Source organism: Culicoides brevitarsis, chromosome 3 (assembly GCF_036172545.1).
Source record: "Culicoides brevitarsis isolate CSIRO-B50_1 chromosome 3, AGI_CSIRO_Cbre_v1, whole genome shotgun sequence".
Taxonomy (NCBI): domain Eukaryota; kingdom Metazoa; phylum Arthropoda; class Insecta; order Diptera; family Ceratopogonidae; genus Culicoides; species Culicoides brevitarsis.
In genome coordinates, this window is record NC_087087.1 from 26069843 (window position 1) to 26090508 (window position 20666).

The 20666-nt window shown below is 25.8% G+C and overlaps 1 protein-coding gene across 4 annotated transcripts in view; it reads left to right on the top strand.

The window, feature by feature from the left end:
• The window catches only part of LOC134834747 (calmodulin-A-like), a 30834-nt gene that overhangs the window by 4437 nt on the left and 5731 nt on the right, over nucleotides 1–20666 (top strand). Inside the window, exons 2-3 of one of the 4 annotated variants that reach the window (XM_063849505.1) lie at nucleotides 17575–17720; nucleotides 19681–19722. The exons of 1 other annotated variant lie outside the window; for it this stretch is intronic. In XM_063849505.1, the coding sequence (XP_063705575.1) occupies nucleotides 17631–17720; nucleotides 19681–19722 (132 nt within the window). In that variant the 5' untranslated portion in view covers nucleotides 17575–17630. The remainder of the gene's footprint in view (nucleotides 1–17574; nucleotides 17721–19680; nucleotides 19723–20666) is intronic. 2 more of the 4 variants (XM_063849507.1, XM_063849506.1) reach the window with 2 other exon arrangements.

A 20666-nucleotide genomic window follows, 5' to 3' on the forward strand; every position in this document is an offset into this window, starting at 1 on the left:
TTTTTATTATAAACATTTTGAAAATTTTTTTTTGTAATTTTGTATTTTTAAATAAAATAATAAAATTATTGCTAAATTTTGTTTAAATTAATTAAATTTTTAATATTAAACATTTTTAAAATCATAATTTAAATACAATTTTTTAATAAAATATTAAATTTAATTAAAAATATTTAAATAATTTGATTTAAAAATTTAAATAAATTTAATATTTTAATTTTATTTTATTTAAATATTAAAACATTTAAATTTTTATTTTAAAATTCGAGTTTAATTTTTATTAATTTTTTTTTAAATTTGATTCATTAACGTTAAATCTTTGCAATAAAATATTAGAAAGTTATTTTTTTTTTTTTCAAAATATTAAATAAAAAAAAAATTACTCAAAATCCTGACCTTCACTAACCTGCTGAATAAAAACTTTCCCAAAATTTTTGTTCCATCCTACTCGCTGATTTTGCCATCTGAGCATTATCAATCCTAAATACTTCGGCGTTCATACAACCACAGCTGTGTGCCTCATGCTCATGCAGGATGCTACCGTGTACGACGAAATTTAACACACACACGTGTGCGCATGAGCCTTGGACACACATACCTTTGCAGGAAATTCAGCCGTACACCGTCGCGCGAAACTTCCGAGCTGGCAAAGCAAAGCAACATTTTAGCCCGAAATTCGTATGGTCGGTCAGTTACTTTGATGTGTTGCATAAAAACTCATGTTTGTGAATCAGACGCGAGAATAAAATAAAAAAATTGTTTGTTTTTTTTTAATTTTTTTTTCTCTACATCATTCTCTCTCTCCTTTTTGCTAAAAAAAAATAAATAAAATAAATTAAATTTCGAGATAAAAATGAAAAATTAAAAAAAAAAGTGAAAGAAGGAAAATATTACGTCGCGAGTTTTGCTTAAAAAAAAAAAAAAAAATAAAGAAGCAAAAAAAGAGGTGGATTAGACACGCATCTGCTAATAATAAAATGATAATAGTTTGCTTACGGACCATATCAATCTTCATCATCATCATGCATATACGAGAGAGAGTGAGTTAAAACGAGCCATAAAACCAGAAGTTGCCACACATAGAAAATAATAAAGACACACGAAGAACGCAAAAAAAAAAATAAGGAATCTGAGTGAATGTACAAATTTTTCTCCATCTCGATAGTGACAGCTGACTATTTATTTTTGTTGTTTGCGCGGTGTTCGCATGCAAAGTCTTCATCGACGACAACGAACGAAGTGTTGCTACTTTCAATTATTTTTTTCCGTTCCGCCAGTCGGATTAGCATGTGGTGTGAAATAAAAGTGTCTTTATCTGAATTAAATCCACGAGTGGAAGAGAAAAGAAAAGCAAAACAAATCAATAACGACTTCTTGTGTGTGACGACGCGTTTCGTAGAAGCCAATAAAAACTACGAAAACACGTTACGTGCCTATATTATCTAAAAACAGGCAAAAAAAATAAAATAAAATTGACACAATCGGAAAATAAAATAAAAAAAAAAATTTTTTTTCAATACAAAATTCAGTGAGAGGAAGAAAATGCCGCGCTCGTGCAATACACAGCTGATATTCTTTGAAGTTTTATATGATGTTGATGATGATGATGATGTTACATAACACACACATAAAACTCCACAAATTTGAGAGCAACATTTTAATTTTATTATTGATTTTTTTTCTGTTAGTTACTTCCCTTACAAAAAAAAACTTTTTTCGCGGAAAAACGAAAAAACCACTGAAAACAAGTTTATTATTCATGAACGAAGACACCTCCAATATAATTATTGATATTATTTATTTATTTAGTTGTTGTTTTTCTTGTGTTTTTTTTTTCATTTCATTGTAAATAATCAACAATGGAATATCCGAAAAGTGGCATTGTAAAATTGGATCGTTAACTGTCAGCTGGTTGGAAAAAGAAAACCACAAATGGATTTCCTTTGAAACCAATTATTATTATTTTTTTTTCATATTTTGTTTTTTTTTTCGTGATTTGACGTGTCTTGGGGTTTAAGTAACTTGCTAAGTAGACGAGTGATTGACTTTTGGCTGACAATACAAATTTAACATTTTTTATTATTTTTTTTTGTCAGGTCCTTCAGGAATAAATTTTAAAATTCTGTTTGACGTGAAAAAAATGAAAAAAAAATAATTGTTGAGAATTTTATAAAATAAAGTGTCATGAAAAATTATGTGTTAAATTGTCAATTAAAAAAAAATATGTTGCATTGTGTTAGGAGTCAATTAAAAATTTAATTGAAAAAATTTATTAAAAAAAAAATGCTGTGTGGATTTAAATGCATTTTTTGAAAATTTAAATGCAAAATCTAGACTAAAACTTCAAAAATTTTATTTTTATAATTTTTTTCTATTTTTTTTTTTTTGTAAAATAGCTGTCATTTTAAAAGTGAAAATTGTTTAAAAAGTCGTTTAAAAAATAAAAAAAAAGAAATTAAAAAAACATGTCAATTTTTTTCTTAAAATCATTAAAAAAAATCTTAAATTTAAAAAATAATAAGAATATGTAAAGCAAAAAATCTTATTGATTTTTAAATAAATTTTAATTTTAATTTAAAAAAATAAAATTTTTTAATAAATAAATAAATTCATTTTAAATTTTAAAATGAAAATTTGAAAAATTTAAATTTATAGAATTTTTAATAATTTTTTTACATTTTTTTCTTTATAATTACTTAAATTTATTATTTAATTAAAATTATTTTTTTATTTATTTTTAATAGTTTAAAGACTTTTTAACTCAAAATGTTTATAAAAACTACTAAATAAATTATAATATAAACTAAAAATATATATTTAAAAAAAGTTGTCAGATGCGATTTGCTGTTAAAATAATTTCATAGACTTTTAAGCAAATTTTTTTTTTTTTTTTTTGAAGATAATCCTTATCTGATAGAGTTGCCAATAAAATTTAACGAATTCCGTAAAATAAACGTCAAAAACTTACTTCAGCATCTCTCTCCAACTGTCAATCAAGCCTGAAAGCGTAAAATTCCGGACACCGTTAATCCGTTGAGCGAATTTGGACGAATTTTGCGGCAACTTTCTCACAATTGTTCGTTCTTGTTTCATTTATATGAAACATTTTACTATTATACTAAACTATCTTTTGGGACATGAATATGTGTCGCTTGTCTATCATTCCCGCTAAATGTTTACAATACGTGAAGTAGCACATAGACTGATACAAGACTTTTATGTCTTCTTCTTCGTCGTCGTCGTTGTTGGTGTCGGTACGGAATTGTTACCTTTTTTGTGTGTGTGTAACGTACCGTAATAATGAATAAATGGTATCATTAAATGGTTTGAAGAGGTTTAATCATTTATTGGGTAAACAAAAGGAAAAAACGGAAATTAAGTTGAAGAATGGCTCGAGTCATGCGTCTCAGTAACACACACAGAGACATAGGTACATTAATATTGCATGGAACGTGATGAGGAAAAATTTTAAAAGGTTTTCACAGACGAACAGAGATTGTGGTAGGAAAGCCTTGTGGATGAAGAACGGGTGAGATTGATTGTTCAAGGGATTAAATTGACCTCTGAGGAGTCAAATTGACCCCTTGAGAAATTTTGTTGATACCTTGAGGGATCAATTTGTTCCTTTAAGAGATCAACTTTATCCTTTTTCGAGTTAACTATTCACAGACCCCAAAAAAATCTCATCATTTTGATCCTTTAAGATTTAATGGATCATTGGGTCTGCGAATAGTTAACTCGAAAGAGGATCAAGTTGATTTTTTAATGGAACAAATTGATCCCTAAGGTACCAGAAAACTCACTTTAGAGGTCAATTTGATTCCTGAAGGGGTAATTTGACTTCTCAGGGGTCATTTTGACTAAATTTAACTCATAAGGGGTCAATTTAACAAAACTAGGGGCCCTCAAACTTTTAATTCTTTTTCTTTATTTTTTTAAAAAAATAAAAGTTTCGGAATTTCTATATGTAAAAGTTAGAGGGCCTTATTTTCAAGACCCCAGGGCCTTAAAAAAAAGGTAATTTTGTCCCACTGGGCGTTAATGTAAATCCTGAAGGTTTAAAAACGGATTAATTTGACTCCTAAGGGATCAATAAAACTCATAAGGGGTCAATTTAACTCCATAGAGGTCATTTTGATCCCTTAATTGATCAATTGTACCCGTTCTTTGTCCTCGAAGTAAAATACCAGTCGTCTCCATTTCAAAGTCATGCCTAAAAATAGTTGAAAGGTCATGAAACAGATTTTTTGTTTGTTTGATCTTGATCGCAATAACGACTTTTACGTGGGCGATACTATTCACGTCACGTGCACTCGCGCCTCCTGCCGAATGTGTTAACAGTCAAATCTTTGTAACACTTTAAAATTTCATCGAAAGTACCTGGTGCGCCATGGCACAATCTATCACAATTTTTTTTGTGTGCCTCTTTCGCACACAATTAAGCACGATTTGCATGTTGGAAATCTCCCATATGCTCAATTATTATTACTATTCCCCCATCCTTGTATCGCCTTCCACTTGATTGCATTGAACATTTCGTTGAAATTAAATTGATTTTATGTGTGCGACAATTTTTTTTTTTAAAATAATAAAATAAAATATTTTTATTCAATCTGGAATAATTCCATAGAAATTCTCGTTGTCATGCATTGGCGCCCAATTGTCGTCATAAATAGCAAGCAATTTTTTCCCACAATTTTTATATATTATTATTAGAAAATCTCTCGACCGACAACGACAGTCGAGGATAAATATTATTACAATAAAATATTATTTTTTCATTTTTTTTGAATAAAAACAGTAAATAATGATAAAATGAAAACAAAACTACTGAGGATGAGGGAAAATTTTTGCCCCATAACTCATGTGGGGGAAGAAAATCCAAGGAAAAACATGGAAATGCACGTTCAGCAAACAATAACAAAGAAACAGAAGAAGAAACATGAAGAAAGATAGTTACAAGAGAATATCAACAAGCAAATAACGTTTTTAAGGAATTTACATGAAATTTTTTTTTGTAGTTCTGAGTTGTTTCAAGGTTTTTATAGCTAAAGCTATATATTTTTAAAAATTCTAATTTAAATTAAATTTATTTGTTTAATTTTTTTTACATATTTATTTAAAAAAATATTCAAAATAAAAATAAAATAATTTTTTTAATAAAAGTATTTGGAAACATAATTAAATGAATAATTTTTTTAATTTAAATTTTTATTTAATTATTAATTTATTTATTTATTTAATTAATTATTATTTCATTTTAATTTTTATTTAAAAAAATTAAAACAATGAAATCTTTATTCAAAAAAATAAATAAATAATTTCTAATAAATTTTAATTTTTAAGGAATTAAAAAAATAGGTATTCATACATAAATTAATTATTTTTTTTTTTAATCAATTTTTTGAATTTTTCTTATTAAACAAAAATTTAATTAAAACCAAATTTAAAAACAAATTAAGTTTTTCTTAAATCAAGAAAAGAACCTTTTTTAAAAAAAATATATACATAAATTTGGTAAAGGAAATAAATAATAAACAAAAATATAAAAAATTAATTAAAATAAAAAAAAATTCTGAAAATTAAAAAAAAAATAAAGATTAAATTAATTTAAAAAAAAAATAAAACAATGAAGTTTTTATGCAAAAAATTAATAATTTCTAATAAATTTTAATTTTTGATAACCAATAATGTTATGAAGGAATTTTTATAAAAAAATTAAAAAAATTGATTATTTTTATTAATTTTTCTTTTTAAATTTAAAATAAAAAGAATCTAAAAAATAATATTAATAAAATAAAATAAATAAATACAAGAAAAAAATGAAAATTTTAAAGTTTGTAGTTAACCATTGAATTTCGGAGAGAAAAATTAATTTTAAAATTATTTAATAAATAAACTAAAAAAAAGTCTGAAAATTAAAAAAACTTTAATTAATTAATTTAGATTTAATTTATATAAAAAAGGAATATTTAACAATTTTAAAATTTTTGAATTAGACATTTTTAATAGAATTTTTCGAAAATTACTCAAAATCATAAAAATGCAACTTCAATTTAAAAAAAAAATCCAATCATCATAACTAGGTCAAACACCAACGAAAAAAAAACTATCGAGAAATATGTTGAACAAAACAAAGAAAAATCTCGCAGGATTTGTGCTAACGATGCTCGAAAATCCTCCGTTTTGCTCTTCTTCCTTTCCTCACATATCAACAACAAACTAGCGTACTTCACATCAAAGTGGCATATAATTGAGTGCTCAAAATGTTCGTTTGTATATTTATAGCAAATTCGAAAAACGACTCGCAACAACATAATATAATGAATTGTATATCAATATCTAATCACATCATCACAATCGTATTTTCCATTAATATATAAATACGCGTCGTACAATGGTGCGCCATAATCTGGCATGGCAGCAGCTTTTTAGCGAACAGAATACAACAAAATACATATCAAATCAACAATATGTTCGTTTTTTTTGTTTTGTTTTGTTCGATCAATGGTAAATACAATTGAATTCATCGAATTGGTCATGGACGTTTTCGAAAGCAAAACAAAAAAGAGGAAAAAAGAGAAAATCCGCACATTTCACTCTAAAATACTGAAAGGTTTTCATTCATGCGGAAAGCCGTTTTTTGACAGTAAAATGGAATTAATTGGTTTAGTGCGTGGAAGCGCCTGGTTATTTTTTATTTTATTTTTTTTATTTTACGGGGCAGCAATTAAAAGGCGCGGTCTACTGATTTTTTTTTTGTTTTCTGTTTCATGTTTTAATTGCATTAGCATTTATTGTGGATTAGCACGAGTGAAAAACTCAGAATTTTACGAGTGCCGAGACATTAATCACGACCCAAAGCCACGACAACGACGAACGAACGAGCCGTCGCATGCAAATGTTTTATTTGATTAAATTTTTTTTCTTCTTTTTTTTTTTGCTTTATTTTTAATTTAATGTCACTTTAAAACGGATGTCGAGGCACAGTGGGATCTCTCATGACAATTTAAAATAAAAAAAATATATTTAGAAAATTATTATTTTTATTTAATAAAATTTTTGTTCCAAAAATCAAACAAAAAATAATGAAAAATTAAAAATACATTTTAAAAAAAAAATAAGAAAAAAAATAATAATTAAAAAACTCAGGAATAAAAAATCTGTATTGACTCATTTTTATTTTTTTTTAATTTAAAAATTATTTAGGTAATTAATTTATTAACTAAAAAAAATATTTAATTAATTAATTAAAATTAAATTAAAATTTATTTTTTTAATTAAATAAATAATTAATTAATAATTAAATTGATAATTATTTTTTTACTTTAATTAATTTAATTAACATTTAAAAAAATTTTTTTTTTGAACAATTTTTCTTCATATTTAGACCACTGTGCGTAAATAGTATTTTTTTAAATTAAATTTGTTTTTATTTATTTTTCAATTAATTTAAATTTAAATTAGTCTCATTTTGATAAAAATTAATTTAAAAAAAAAATAATAATTTTTTTGGAAAATATAATTAATTTTTGCCCACTGTGCGCCTGATGTAATCTAATTTTTTATTATATTTTTGATTTGTTTTTAAATCCCGAAATAAAAAACGTGCTGCGTACAGGACGACGACGACGTGAAAAAAAAGCGAAATGACAAAAAAATTACTCTTCAATTAAATTTCGTAAAAATTTCAAGACGACACTTACTTTGAGAAAAATTTATTAAAATAGCGATCATCATCCTCGTCGTCGTCATTGTTGAAACATTTTCACATCATATGTCCCCCTTAATTTATATAGATAACATTTTAGTGGAATGTGCCAGCAATTTGTGTTGTATAATGACATTATTCGGTGTGATACTCTCTCTCGTTCTCCGTTTGCTTCTTTGGCATTGTAGTTGTTGTTGTTGTTGTGTGTAACAATAATAAATGAGCAAAAACAAAAAAATAAAAGATGGAAAAATGCTAAAGTTGATGATATACATATAAATGAGGGCATTATATTGCTATATCATCATAATGTCGTGTAATGATTGCCTTCATTCAGGAGTGCGCGCGCGAAGAAAACCAAAAAAAAAAGTTTCCAAATCATGAAGCAATAGAGTGTTTGTTAAGGTGTTTGTTTTATTTGTTGCGAAAGTTTGACAATTTTTTTTTTGTTATGAAAATGATGATGATGAAGTTGTTTTCAACTTACAAACTGATAAATGTTCAATTATTGGTTTTGTAAATTTTATGTTAACTTTGAACATACATTTTTTAAAATTCCGGAAAATCTGGGAAAAATTATTTATTTTTTTTTGAAAAATTAAAATTTTATAATGAGATTTTAGAATTAAATTAACGTTCGGAGTTTTCATAGTTTGCTCCGAGTCGACTCTAATAATTATTAGAGTAGAGTTGAGTCTGCTCTATTGAACTCCAAATTTTAAAAAAATTTTTACGATTCTTTCTCATGCTGACTTAAAATCGTGATAAATTTTGCAAGTTAATTTTCGAGCAATTTTAAGCTTGAAACTGAATAAAAAGTCATTCTGAAGATGATTTCCATTCATATTTTCTCAATATTCGAACAAATAAAATTTTTCACGATTCTTCCTAATGCTGAATTCAAATCGTGATAAATTTTGCAAGTTAATTTTCGAGCAATTTTAAGCTTGAAACTGAAAAAAAAATTAATTCTGAAGATGATTTCCATTCATATTTTCTCAATTTTCGAACAAATAAAATTTTTCACGATTCTTCCTAATGCTGAATTAAAATCGTGATAAATTTTGCAAGTCAAATAAAATTTTTCACGAATTTTGAAAGTTTTTAAGCTTGAAACTGAATAAAAAGTCATTCTGAAGATGATTTCCATTCATATTTTCTCAATTTTCGAACAAATAAAATTTTTCTCGATTCTTCCTCATGCTGAATTGAAATCGTGATAAATTTTGCAAGTCAAATTTTTTCACGATTCTTCCTCATGCTGAATTGAAATCGTGATAAATTTTGCAAGTTAATTTTCGAGCAATTTTAAGCTTGAAACTGAATAAAAAGTCATTCTGAAGATGATTTCCATTCATATTTTCTCAATTTTCGAACAAATAAAATTTTTCACGATTCTTCCTCATGCTGAATTGAAATCGTGATAAATAAATTTTTCTGAAGATGATTTCCATTCATATTTTCTCAATTTTCGTAAAATTTTTCACGATTCTTCCTCATGCTGAATAAAATTTTTCACGATTCTTCCTCATGCTGAATTGAAATCGTGATAAATTTTGCAAGTTAATTTTCGAGCAATTTTAAGCTTGAAACTGAATAAAAAGTCATTCTGAAGATGATTTCCATTCATATTTTCTCAATTTTCGAACAAATAAAATTTTTCACGATTCTTCCTCATGCTGAATTGCGTGAAAAATCGTGATAAATTTTGCAAGTTAATTTTCAGCAATTTTAAGCTTGAAACTGAATAAAAAGTCATTCTGAAGATGATTTCCATTCATATTTTCTCAATTTTCGAACAAATAAAATTTTTCACGATTCTTCCTTATGCTGAATTGAAATCGTGATAAATTTTGCAAGTTAATTTTCGAGCAATTTTAAGCTTGAAACTGAATAAAAAGTCATTCTGAAGATGATTTCCATTCATATTTTCTCAATTTTCGAACAAATAAAATTTTTCACGATTCTTCCTCATGCTGAATTGAAATCGTGATAAATTTTGCAAGTTAATTTTCGAGCAATTTTAAGCTTGAAACTGAATAAAAAGTCATTCTGAAGATGATTTCCATTCATATTTTCTCAATTTTCGAACAAATAAAATTTTTCACGATTCTTCCTTATGCTGAATTGAAATCGTGATAAATTTTGCAAGTCAATTTTTGAGCAATTTTAAGCTTGAAACTGAATAAAAAGTCATTCTGAAGATGATTTCCATTCATATTTTCTCAATTTTCGAACAAATAAAATTTTTCACGATTCTTCCTCATGCTGAATTGAAATCGTGATAAATTTTGCAAGTCAAATAAAATTTTTCACGATTCTTCCTCATGCTGAATTGAAATCGTGATAAATTTTGCAAGTTAATTTTCGAGCAATTTTAAGCTTGAAACTGAATAAAAAGTCATTCTGAAGATGATTTCCATTCATATTTTCTCAATTTTCGAACAAATAAAATTTTTCACGATTCTTCCTCATGCTGAATTGAAATCGTGATAAATTTTGCAAGTTAATTTTCGAGCAATTTTAAGCTTGAAACTGAATAAAAAGTCATTCTGAAGATGATTTCCATTCATATTTTCTCAATTTTCGAACAAATAAAATTTTTCACGATTCTTCCTCATGCTGAATTGAAATCGTGATAAATTTTGCAAGTTAATTTTCGAGCAATTTTAAGCTTGAAACTGAATAAAAAGTCATTCTGAAGATGATTTCCATTCATATTTTCTCAATTTTCGAACAAATAAAATTTTTCACGATTCTTCCTCATGCAAAAAGTCATTCTGAAGATGATTTCCATTCATATTTTCTCAATTTTCGAACAAATAAAATTTTTCACGATTCTTCCTCATGCTAACTTTAAATCGTGATAAATTTTGCAAGTTAATTTTCGAGCAATTTTAAGCTTGAAACTGAATAAAAAGTCATTCTGAAGATGATTTCCATTCATATTTTCTCAATTTTCGAACAAATAAAATTTTTCACGAAATTCTTCCTCATGCTGAATTGAAATCGTGATAAATTTTGCAAGTTAATTTTCGAGCAATTTTAAGCTTGAAACTGAATAAAAAGTCATTCTGAAGATGATTTCCATTCATATTTTCTCAATTTTCGAACAAATAAAATTTTTCACGATTCTTCCTCATGCTGAATTGAAATCGTGATAAATTTTGCAAGTCAAATAAAATTTTTCACGATTCTTCCTCATGCTGAATTGAAATCGTGATAAATTTTGCAAGTTAATTTTCGAGCAATTTTAAGCTTGAAACTGAATAAAAAGTCATTCTGAAGATGATTTCCATTCATATTTTCTCAATTTTCGAACAAATAAAATTTTTCACGATTCTTCCTCATGCTGAATTGAAATCGTGATAAATTTTGCAAGTTAATTTTCGAGCAATTTTAAGCTTGAAACTGAATAAAAAGTCATTCTGAAGATGATTTCCATTCATATTTTCTCAATTTTCGAACAAATAAAATTTTTCACGATTCTTCCTCATGCTGAATTGAAATCGTGATAAATTTTGCAAGTTAATTTTCGAGCAATTTTAAGCTTGAAACTGAATAAAAAGTCATTCTGAAGATGATTTCCATTCATATTTTCTCAATTTTCGAACAAATAAAATTTTTCACGATTCTTCCTTATGCTGAATTGAAATCGTGATAAATTTTGCAAGTCAAATAAAATTTTTCACGATTCTTCCTCATGCTGAATTGAAATCGTGATAAATTTTGCAAGTTAATTTTCGAGCAATTTTAAGCTTGAAACTGAATAAAAAGTCATTCTGAAGATGATTTCCATTCATATTTTCTCAATTTTCGAACAAATAAAATTTTTCACGATTCTTCCTCATGCTGAATTGAAATCGTGATAAATTTTGCAAGTTAATTTTTGAGCAATTTTAAGCTTGAAACTGAATAAAAAGTCATTCTGAAGATGATTTCCATTCATATTTTCTCAATTTTCGAACAAATAAAATTTTTCACGATTCTTCCTCATGCTGAATTGAAATCGTGATAAATAAGTTAATTTTCGAGCAATTTTAAGCTTGAAACTGAATAAAAAGTCATTCAGAATATGATTTCCATTCATATTTTCTCATTTTTCGAACAAATAAAATTTTTCACGATTCTTCCTCATGCTGAATTGAAATCGTGATAAATTTTGCAAGTTAATTTTCGAGCAATTTTAAGCTTGAAACTGAATAAAAAGTCATTCTGAAGATGATTTCCATTCATATTTTCTCAATTTTCGAACAAATAAAATTTTTCACGATTCTTCCTCATGCTGAATTGAAATCGTGATAAATTTTGCAAGTTAATTTTCGAGCAATTTTAAGCTTGAAACTGAATAAAAAGTCATTCTGAAGATGATTTCCATTCATATTTTCTCAATTTTCGAACAAATAAAATTTTTCACGATTCTTCCTCATGCTGAATTGAAATCGTGATAAATTTTGCAAGTTAATTTTCGAGCAATTTTAAGCTTGAAACTGAATAAAAAGTCATTCTGAAGATGATTTCCATTCATATTTTCTCAATTTTCGAACAAATAAAATTTTTCACGATTCTTCCTCATGCTGAATTGAAATCGTGATAAATTTTGCAAGTTAATTTTCGAGCAATTTTAAGCTTGAAACTGAATAAAAAGTCATTCTGAAGATGATTTCCATTCATATTTTCTCAATTTTCGAACAAATAAAATTTTTCACGATTCTTCCTCATGCTGAATTGAAATCGTGATAAATTTTGCAAGTTAATTTTCGAGCAATTTTAAGCTTGAAACTGAATAAAAAGTCATTCTGAAGATGATTTCCATTCATATTTTCTCAATTTTCGAACAAATAAAATTTTTCACGATTCTTCCTCATGCTGAATTGAAATCGTGATAAATTTTGCAAGTTAATTTTCGAGCAATTTTAAGCTTGAAACTGAATAAAAAGTCATTCTGAAGATGATTTCCATTCATATTTTCTCAATTTTCGAACAAATAAAATTTTTCACGATTCTTCCTCATGCTGAATTGAAATCGTGATAAATTTTGCAAGTTAATTTTCGAGCAATTTTAAGCTTGAAACTGAATAAAAAGTCATTCTGAAGATGATTTCCATTCATATTTTCTCAATTTTCGAACAAATAAAATTTTTCACGATTCTTCCTCATGCTGAATTGAAATCGTGATAAATTTTGCAAGTTAATTTTCGAGCAATTTTAAGCTTGAAACTGAATAAAAAGTCATTCTGAAGATGATTTCCATTCATATTTTCTCAATTTTCGAACAAATAAAATTTTTCACGATTCTTCCTCATGCTGAATTGAAATCGTGATAAATTTTGCAAGTTAATTTTCGAGCAATTTTAAGCTTGAAACTGAATAAAAAGTCATTCTGAAGATGATTTCCATTCATATTTTCTCAATTTTCGAACAAATAAAATTTTTCACGATTCTTCCTCATGCTGAATTGAAATCGTGATAAATTTTGCAAGTTAATTTTCGAGCAATTTTAAGCTTGAAACTGAATAAAAAGTCATTCTGAAGATGATTTCCATTCATATTTTCTCAATTTTCGAACAAATAAAATTTTTCACGATTCTTCCTCATGCTGAATTGAAATCGTGATAAATTTTGCAAGTTAATTTTCGAGCAATTTTAAGCTTGAAACTGAATAAAAAGTCATTCTGAAGATGATTTCCATTCATATTTTGTCAATTTTCGAACAAATAAAATTTTTCACGATTCTTCCTCATGCTGAATTGAAATCGTGATAAATTTTGCAAGTTAATTTTCGAGCAATTTTAAGCTTGAAACTGAATAAAAAGTCATTCTGAAGATGATTTCCATTCATATTTTCTCAATTTTCGAACAAATAAAATTTTTCACGATTCTTCCTCATGCTGAATTGAAATCGTGATAAATTTTGCAAGTTAATTTTCGAGCAATTTTAAGCTTGAAACTGAATAAAAAGTCATTCTGAAGATGATTTCCATTCATATTTTCTCAATTTTCGAACAAATAAAATTTTTCACGATTCTTCCTCATGCTGAATTGAAATCGTGATAAATTTTGCAAGTTAATTTTCGAGCAATTTTAAGCTTGAAACTGAATAAAAAGTCATTCTGAAGATGATTTCCATTCATATTTTCTCAATTTTCGAACAAATAAAATTTTTCACGATTCTTCCTCATGCTGAATTGAAATCGTGATAAATTTTGCAAGTCAAATAAAATTTTTCACGATTCTTCCTCATGCTGAATTGAAATCGTGATAAATTTTGCAAGTCAATTTTTGAGCAATTTTAAGCTTGAAACTGAATAAAAAGTCATTCTGAAGATGATTTCCATTCATATTTTCTCAATTTTCGAACAAATAAAATTTTTCACGATTCTTCCTCATGCTGAATTGAAATCGTGATAAATTTTGCAAGTTAATTTTCGAGCAATTTTAAGCTTGAAACTGAATAAAAAGTCATTCTGAAGATGATTTCCATTCATATTTTCTCAATTTTCGAACAAATAAAATTTTTCACGATTCTTCCTCATGCTGAATGCTGATAAATTTTGAAGTTAATTTTCGTTTTAAGAAACTGAATAAAAAGTCATTCTGAAGATGATTTCCATTCATATTTTCTCAATTTTCGAACAAATAAAATTTTTCACGATTCTTCCTCATGCTGAATTGAAATCGTGATAAATTTTGCAAGTTAATTTTCGAGCAATTTTAAGCTTGAAACTGAATAAAAAGTCATTCTGAAGATGATTTCCATTCATATTTTCTCAATTTTCGAACAAATAAAATTTTTCACGATTCTTCCTCATGCTATTTTCTCAATTTTCGAACAAATAAAATTTTTCACGATTCTTCCTCATGCTGAATTGAAATCGTGATAAATTTTGCAAGTTAATTTTTGAGTAATTTTAAGCTTGAAACTGAATAAAAAGTCATTCTGAAGATGATTTCCATTCATATTTTCTCAATTTTCGAACAAATAAAATTTTTCACGATTCTTCCTCATGCTGAATTGAAATCGTGATAAATTTTGCAAGTTTTTCGAAACTGAATGAAAAAAAGTCATTCTGAAGATGATTTCCATTCATATTTTCTCAATTTTCGAACAAATAAAATTTTTCACGATTCTTCCTCATGCTGAATTGAAATCGTGATAAATTTTGCAAGTTAATTTTCGAGCAATTTTAAGCTTGAAACTGAATAAAAAGTCATTCTGAAGATGATTTCCATTCATATTTTCTCAATTTTCGAACAAATAAAATTTTTCACGATTCTTCCTCATGCTGAATTGAAATCGTGATAAATTTTGCAAGTCAAATTTGAAATCGTGATAAATTTTGCAAGTTAATTTTCGAGCAATTTTAAGCTTGAAACTGAATAAAAAGTCATTCTGAAGATGATTTCCATTCATATTTTCTCATGCTGAATTGAAATCGTGATAAATTTTGCAACAAATAAAATTTTTCACGATTCTTCCTCATGCTGAATTGAAATCGTGATAAATTTTGCAAGTTAATTTTCGAGCAATTTTAAGCTTGAAACTGAATAAAAAGTCATTCTGAAGATGATTTCCATTCATATTTTCTCAATTTTCGAACAAATAAAATTTTTCACGATTCTTCCTCATGCTGATTGCGTGATAAATTTTGCAAAATCGTGAAACTAAAAAAAGTTTTCTGAAGATGATTTCCATTCATATTTTCTCAATTTTCGAACAAATAAAATTTTTCACGATTCTTCCTCATGCTGAATTGAAATCGTGATAAATTTTGCAAGTTAATTTTCGAGCAATTTTAAGCTTGAAACTGAATAAAAAGTCATTCTGAAGATGATTTCCATTCATATTTTCTCAATTTTCGAACAAATAAAATTTTTCACGATTCTTCCTCATGCTGAATTGAAATCGTGATAAATTTTGCAAGTTAATTTTCGAGCAATTTTAAGCTTGAAACTGAATAAAAAGTCATTCTGAAGATGATTTCCATTCATATTTTCTCAATTTTCGAACAAATAAAATTTTTCACGATTCTTCCTCATGCTGAATTGAAATCGTGATAAATTTTGCAAGTTAATTTTCGAGCAATTTTAAGCTTGAAACTGAATAAAAAGTCATTCTGAAGATGATTTCCATGAGTTTTAATAGAGTCGACTCGGAGTCGACTTCAAAAAAATTGGAGTTTAGCACGGAGTTGGTCGACTTTATTTTGAAAACTTCGGACGTTAAATTAAATTATAAAAATTATTAGTTTTAATACTAAAACTTAATAATTACATAATTTAATTTTTTAAAAATTATTTTAATTAATTTTTTTAAATATAATTTTTATATTTTTTATTTCATAAGAATTGAAAAAAAAAATTAAAATTAAAGAAAATTCAATTTGAAATATTAATTTAAAAAAATCTAATGAACTTACCATCAGATATGCTTGACAATTTATATTTAAATAAATTCATTTAATAAAAATTTTAAAAATCTAGGAAAATTCGAAAAACTTATAAAAAGCACAATTAGCACTGAAAATTCATTAAAGACTTTAGAAATATAAATTAAGAAATTTTTACTATATTTTTTTATGTATTTGAAAAAAATATAAATACTTAACAAACTTGAAGCAATTTTAAATTTTTTATAAGCAAGGATGCTTTTAAATTTACAAAAAAACAATAAATAAAATAAATAAATAAAATTAAATAATAAAAAATAAATTTAAAAAATTAGAGGCTAATTTTTTTATGAAAAATTCGAAAGATTTTTGAAAAATTTTGAATATATTTTATTTTAAAAATAATTTGAAATTTATGAAATTCTTGAAAATGACTTTAAAAAATAAATTAAGTTTTTTTTAAATTTTTAAATTTTTTTCTAAATTAAATCATTATAATAATTCAAAATTTAATAAAATAATTTAAAAAATTAATAAAATAATTTTAAAAAAAATAATTATAATAATAATTCAAAAATTTTAAAGAAAAATATTAAATTTTAATTAAAAACGATAAAAAAATTAAAATTAAAAAAAATTTAAATAAAAAAATAAAAAGGAAAAAATGAAGCAAACTCATGAAAATTGAAAAGAAAAAAAATCCAATCACAGATCCACCGGAAATGAGCTTCTTGAAAACGCCTTCGTACAAACTTTTATTTTATTTTTTTTGTTTATGATTGATGTTGGAAAAACACTTTCAAAACAAAAAAAAAATGGTTTCTTCCCTCATAAAACTTTTCAATAAAAACACAAACAGATAAAAGTTTGGTGCGAAGGTGTAACAACAACAACGAAAATTAACTGTCAATTTCCTTCTTTCACTTTTTTTTTTGTCTCTCATTCTTTCGTTTTGTCATTTCAATTTTTCAACTCTATTACCTCTTCTTTTTTTATATTTTTCTTTTGTGTGTGTCGCCTTTTTTGCACGTTAACTGTCATTTCATTGAAAATGTGTCATATCCTTTCGTCTACTTACCTACTTCGCTCTACGTTACTCACTCTGATGTGTTTTGTAGGTGCAAAAAAAAAGCAAATTTGATAATCTTTCATTGAATGACAGAATATTGAGCGAATTGCAAAGAGAGAGAATCGACGACAACAGTTTGAAATGCGAACTAAACTACTTTCAGTTACAACATCTCCACCCTTGTTCTTCTTCTTCGTCGCTGCAAGAAACTCGATAAAAAACGCACAAATATCGAAATTGTGCAAATAAAAAAATAATTTTAACAAAAAATCAGAAACTTTCAATAAAAAAAGCACACAAAAATTAATTGATGTGATAGTGAATCGCCTTCAGATTAACTTATAAGGAGCGATAAATAACAAAAAAAAAAAGGAAATTTAACACCAATCTTCAAATTTTTACAGTAAACCAATTAAAATTCAAGTCTATTAACACGTAAAACCAAACAAAAAAAGCACAAATGGCTTTCGCAGCTGCTCGTATGATCTTAAAAGACAAACGTAGAAAATCAAAAGAAGATTTTACGCCTCCACAGCGTACCAGAAGCAAGGTATTTACAACATTAGTAGAGTCACCTTTGTAGTAGTTTTTGCAAAATTTGTAGAAAAATCGCTTTTATTTAAAAAAAAAAAATAAAAAACTAAAAAAAAATGATGACACAGATTCCACAGACAGATTCCAATAAAGACACATCCCATAAAAAAATTAAAAAAAAAAATCTCAAGTAAAGTTTTCAATAAAAAAGCATCAATTTTTAATAAAAGTCGAGTGACTGTTGCGTCACAAATTTTTTTTATTACAAAATAAAATTTCTGCGTGATTTTCGAATTTATCGAAGAAAAAAAAGAAAAATCAATGCCTCTTATAAAAAAATATTTTTTTTTTTTACATTAAATAGATTGGAAAGTATTCCCTGAGAAGATGTGTTTCACTCCTTTGAGTAATCCATGCTTAAGCAGAAAAAAAGTAGATAAAGATCTAAACGCGTCTCTCGAAAAAAAAAAGAAAAAGTAGAAATAAAAGATAGATTAACCCCGTGTTACTGCAAACTTATTTTTTTGCGTCTGCAGATGAATTGCTGGTTTGGACGTGATGGGGAATGTGTTCGATCGGGCCCTTAAAAAAATACTATTGGAATTTTATCGGCACAAAATGTTTACAAGCACTTAAAATTTTGATCTCTTTTTTGTAACTTGTAATAAATAAAAGGGATATGTCGACGTGAAACGTTGTGAAAGGCAACGAAAGATAAGCGAACAGAGGGATTTATCAGTAAAAGTATTGATTTTACAATTTTTTTTGTTGTTGACATTTGGGAGGGAAATGTAAATTTTATCAGGTTTACAGCAAAAAAAAAATGGGAAGTCGAAGAATAAAATTTAGATTTTGAGTAAAGATTTTTTTTTAAATTTAAAATAAAATTTTTTAAAGAGAATTTTTCAAGAATTAAAAATATAAAAAAAGTTATTTGTTGTTGAAATTTTTACCAGAATGACAAAAATTTCCTTCAAAACAAAAAAAAAATGTAAAATTTTTGACATCTGTCATATTTTTGACGGTTTAAAATGTCATAGATTTATTTTCAGATATTTTTTGATTGATTTAATTTAAAATAATTAATTGAATTTTTATGATTTTTATTTTCAATTAATTTTGAAGTTAACGATTTTGATACTGAAAAAAAATTTTAACAAAATTTTAATTTAAATTGACAGATGTCAAATTTTTGCAATGTCAAAATTAAAAAAAAAATATATAAAAATTTAGAAATCTCAAATTTGTGACATTTTGAGTCAGTTTTGTGTCATTTTTTACAAAAAAAAAAAAAAAATTAATTTAAATTAAGGAACTGTCATATTTTTAACTGTCAAAATTTTTACCGAAGTTCATATATAAAATTTTTGACATTAAATAATTCAATTTTTTTAGCATAAGTTACGTAACATAACCTCAAAATTATAAATAATTGAGAAATTTTACAAAAATTTGACATTTATCATATTTTTGACAGTTAAAAATCTGACAGATGTCAAAAATTTTGAAAATATTTCAATTTTTGCCATATTTTTCATTTAAAATCATAATGAAAAAAATTAATCACAGAAAAATACAATATTTTATCAAATAAATTTTGACAGCTGTCATCTGTCATCTGTCAAAAAAGTTTCAATCTTTTCCTTTATTCAACAATAAAATCTTAAAATAAAGGAAACTTTTTTGACAGATGACAGCTGTCAAAATTTTTGATAAAATATTGTATTTTGAGAATTTGTTAAAAAAAAGTTTCAATAACAATTTTAAATATTTTGCCTGAATTTCGACTAAATTTGAAGTGCTTGAAACATTTTTGGCGCCAAAATTTTGACATTAGATCCAAATCTAAGTAATCTGCAAAAAAATCTTTTTTTAAAAAATGTAGATATTTGCTCTGACGTTTATACGTTGCAGCAAGAACCCATTCGAATAATGATAAAAATTGTAATAAATTTTATTGTATATCATTTCCTCAGGCACGAAGTGTCAGCACAAGTAGCTTTAGGAGTCTCAGTCAGGTATACAGATTGATTTGATATCAAATTTTTACGATCAATATTTTTTTTCTCATAAAAATTAAAGTTATAATAAATAGTTAAAAGCTTAGTTATGGTTGATTAGATAGAGTTACTCACGTTATTACTTCACTTTACGTTCAAAAAAAACTTTTTTTATGCTTGAGATTAAATTCCAAATATTTAGAAATATTATTTTTTTTTCATATATACAAATAATAATGCACCATTGAACAATAAATTTTGTTTGTTTCGAAAAAAAAAACTTTTTGTTGTAGAAGTTTTTTTACAACTCACTCAAATCACACATGGCTCACTATGCTCACTCGTTCACACACGCACACGACGCCGAAAAGTTATCATAATAAATAATTTATTGTTATCGTTCATGATTGTTCCTTGCAACTTGTTTTTTTTTTTGTTACGAGTTTTTTCGTGTTTGTTAATTGCTAGTTTTTTACCCTCCACATTTAGGTTTAGATTTCCCGTCATTGATTTATCGCCATTGATAAATCCAGCATCATTACCCCACACACACACTTCAGCCAAAAATTTTTCACTTTCATCGCGATGATGTGTCGCCGCCACCACGGAATGAAACGAAAATTGTCACACTTTTGAGTGTCTAATACGCTACGCGGTAACATTTTATTTTTAAAGCGCTATTAAAAAAACATATAAAATGTGTATCTCTGATGTATGTTTTTTTATGTGTACGAACGAACGAAATTAATCTCCAGTCATCATCTCCATAAATTCTGGAAAAAAAAATATAAAAAAATAAATTTAAAAAAATGTGAAATTTTAACCATGAATTTTTTAAAGCATTTTATAGAGGAAATTTGTGACATTTTGAGCGGTGAAATGTCTTTCCGTGAAGATTTTTATTTCGAAATTAAATAATTCACGTGATTAAATTTATTTCGAAATTAAATAAGTCACGTGAT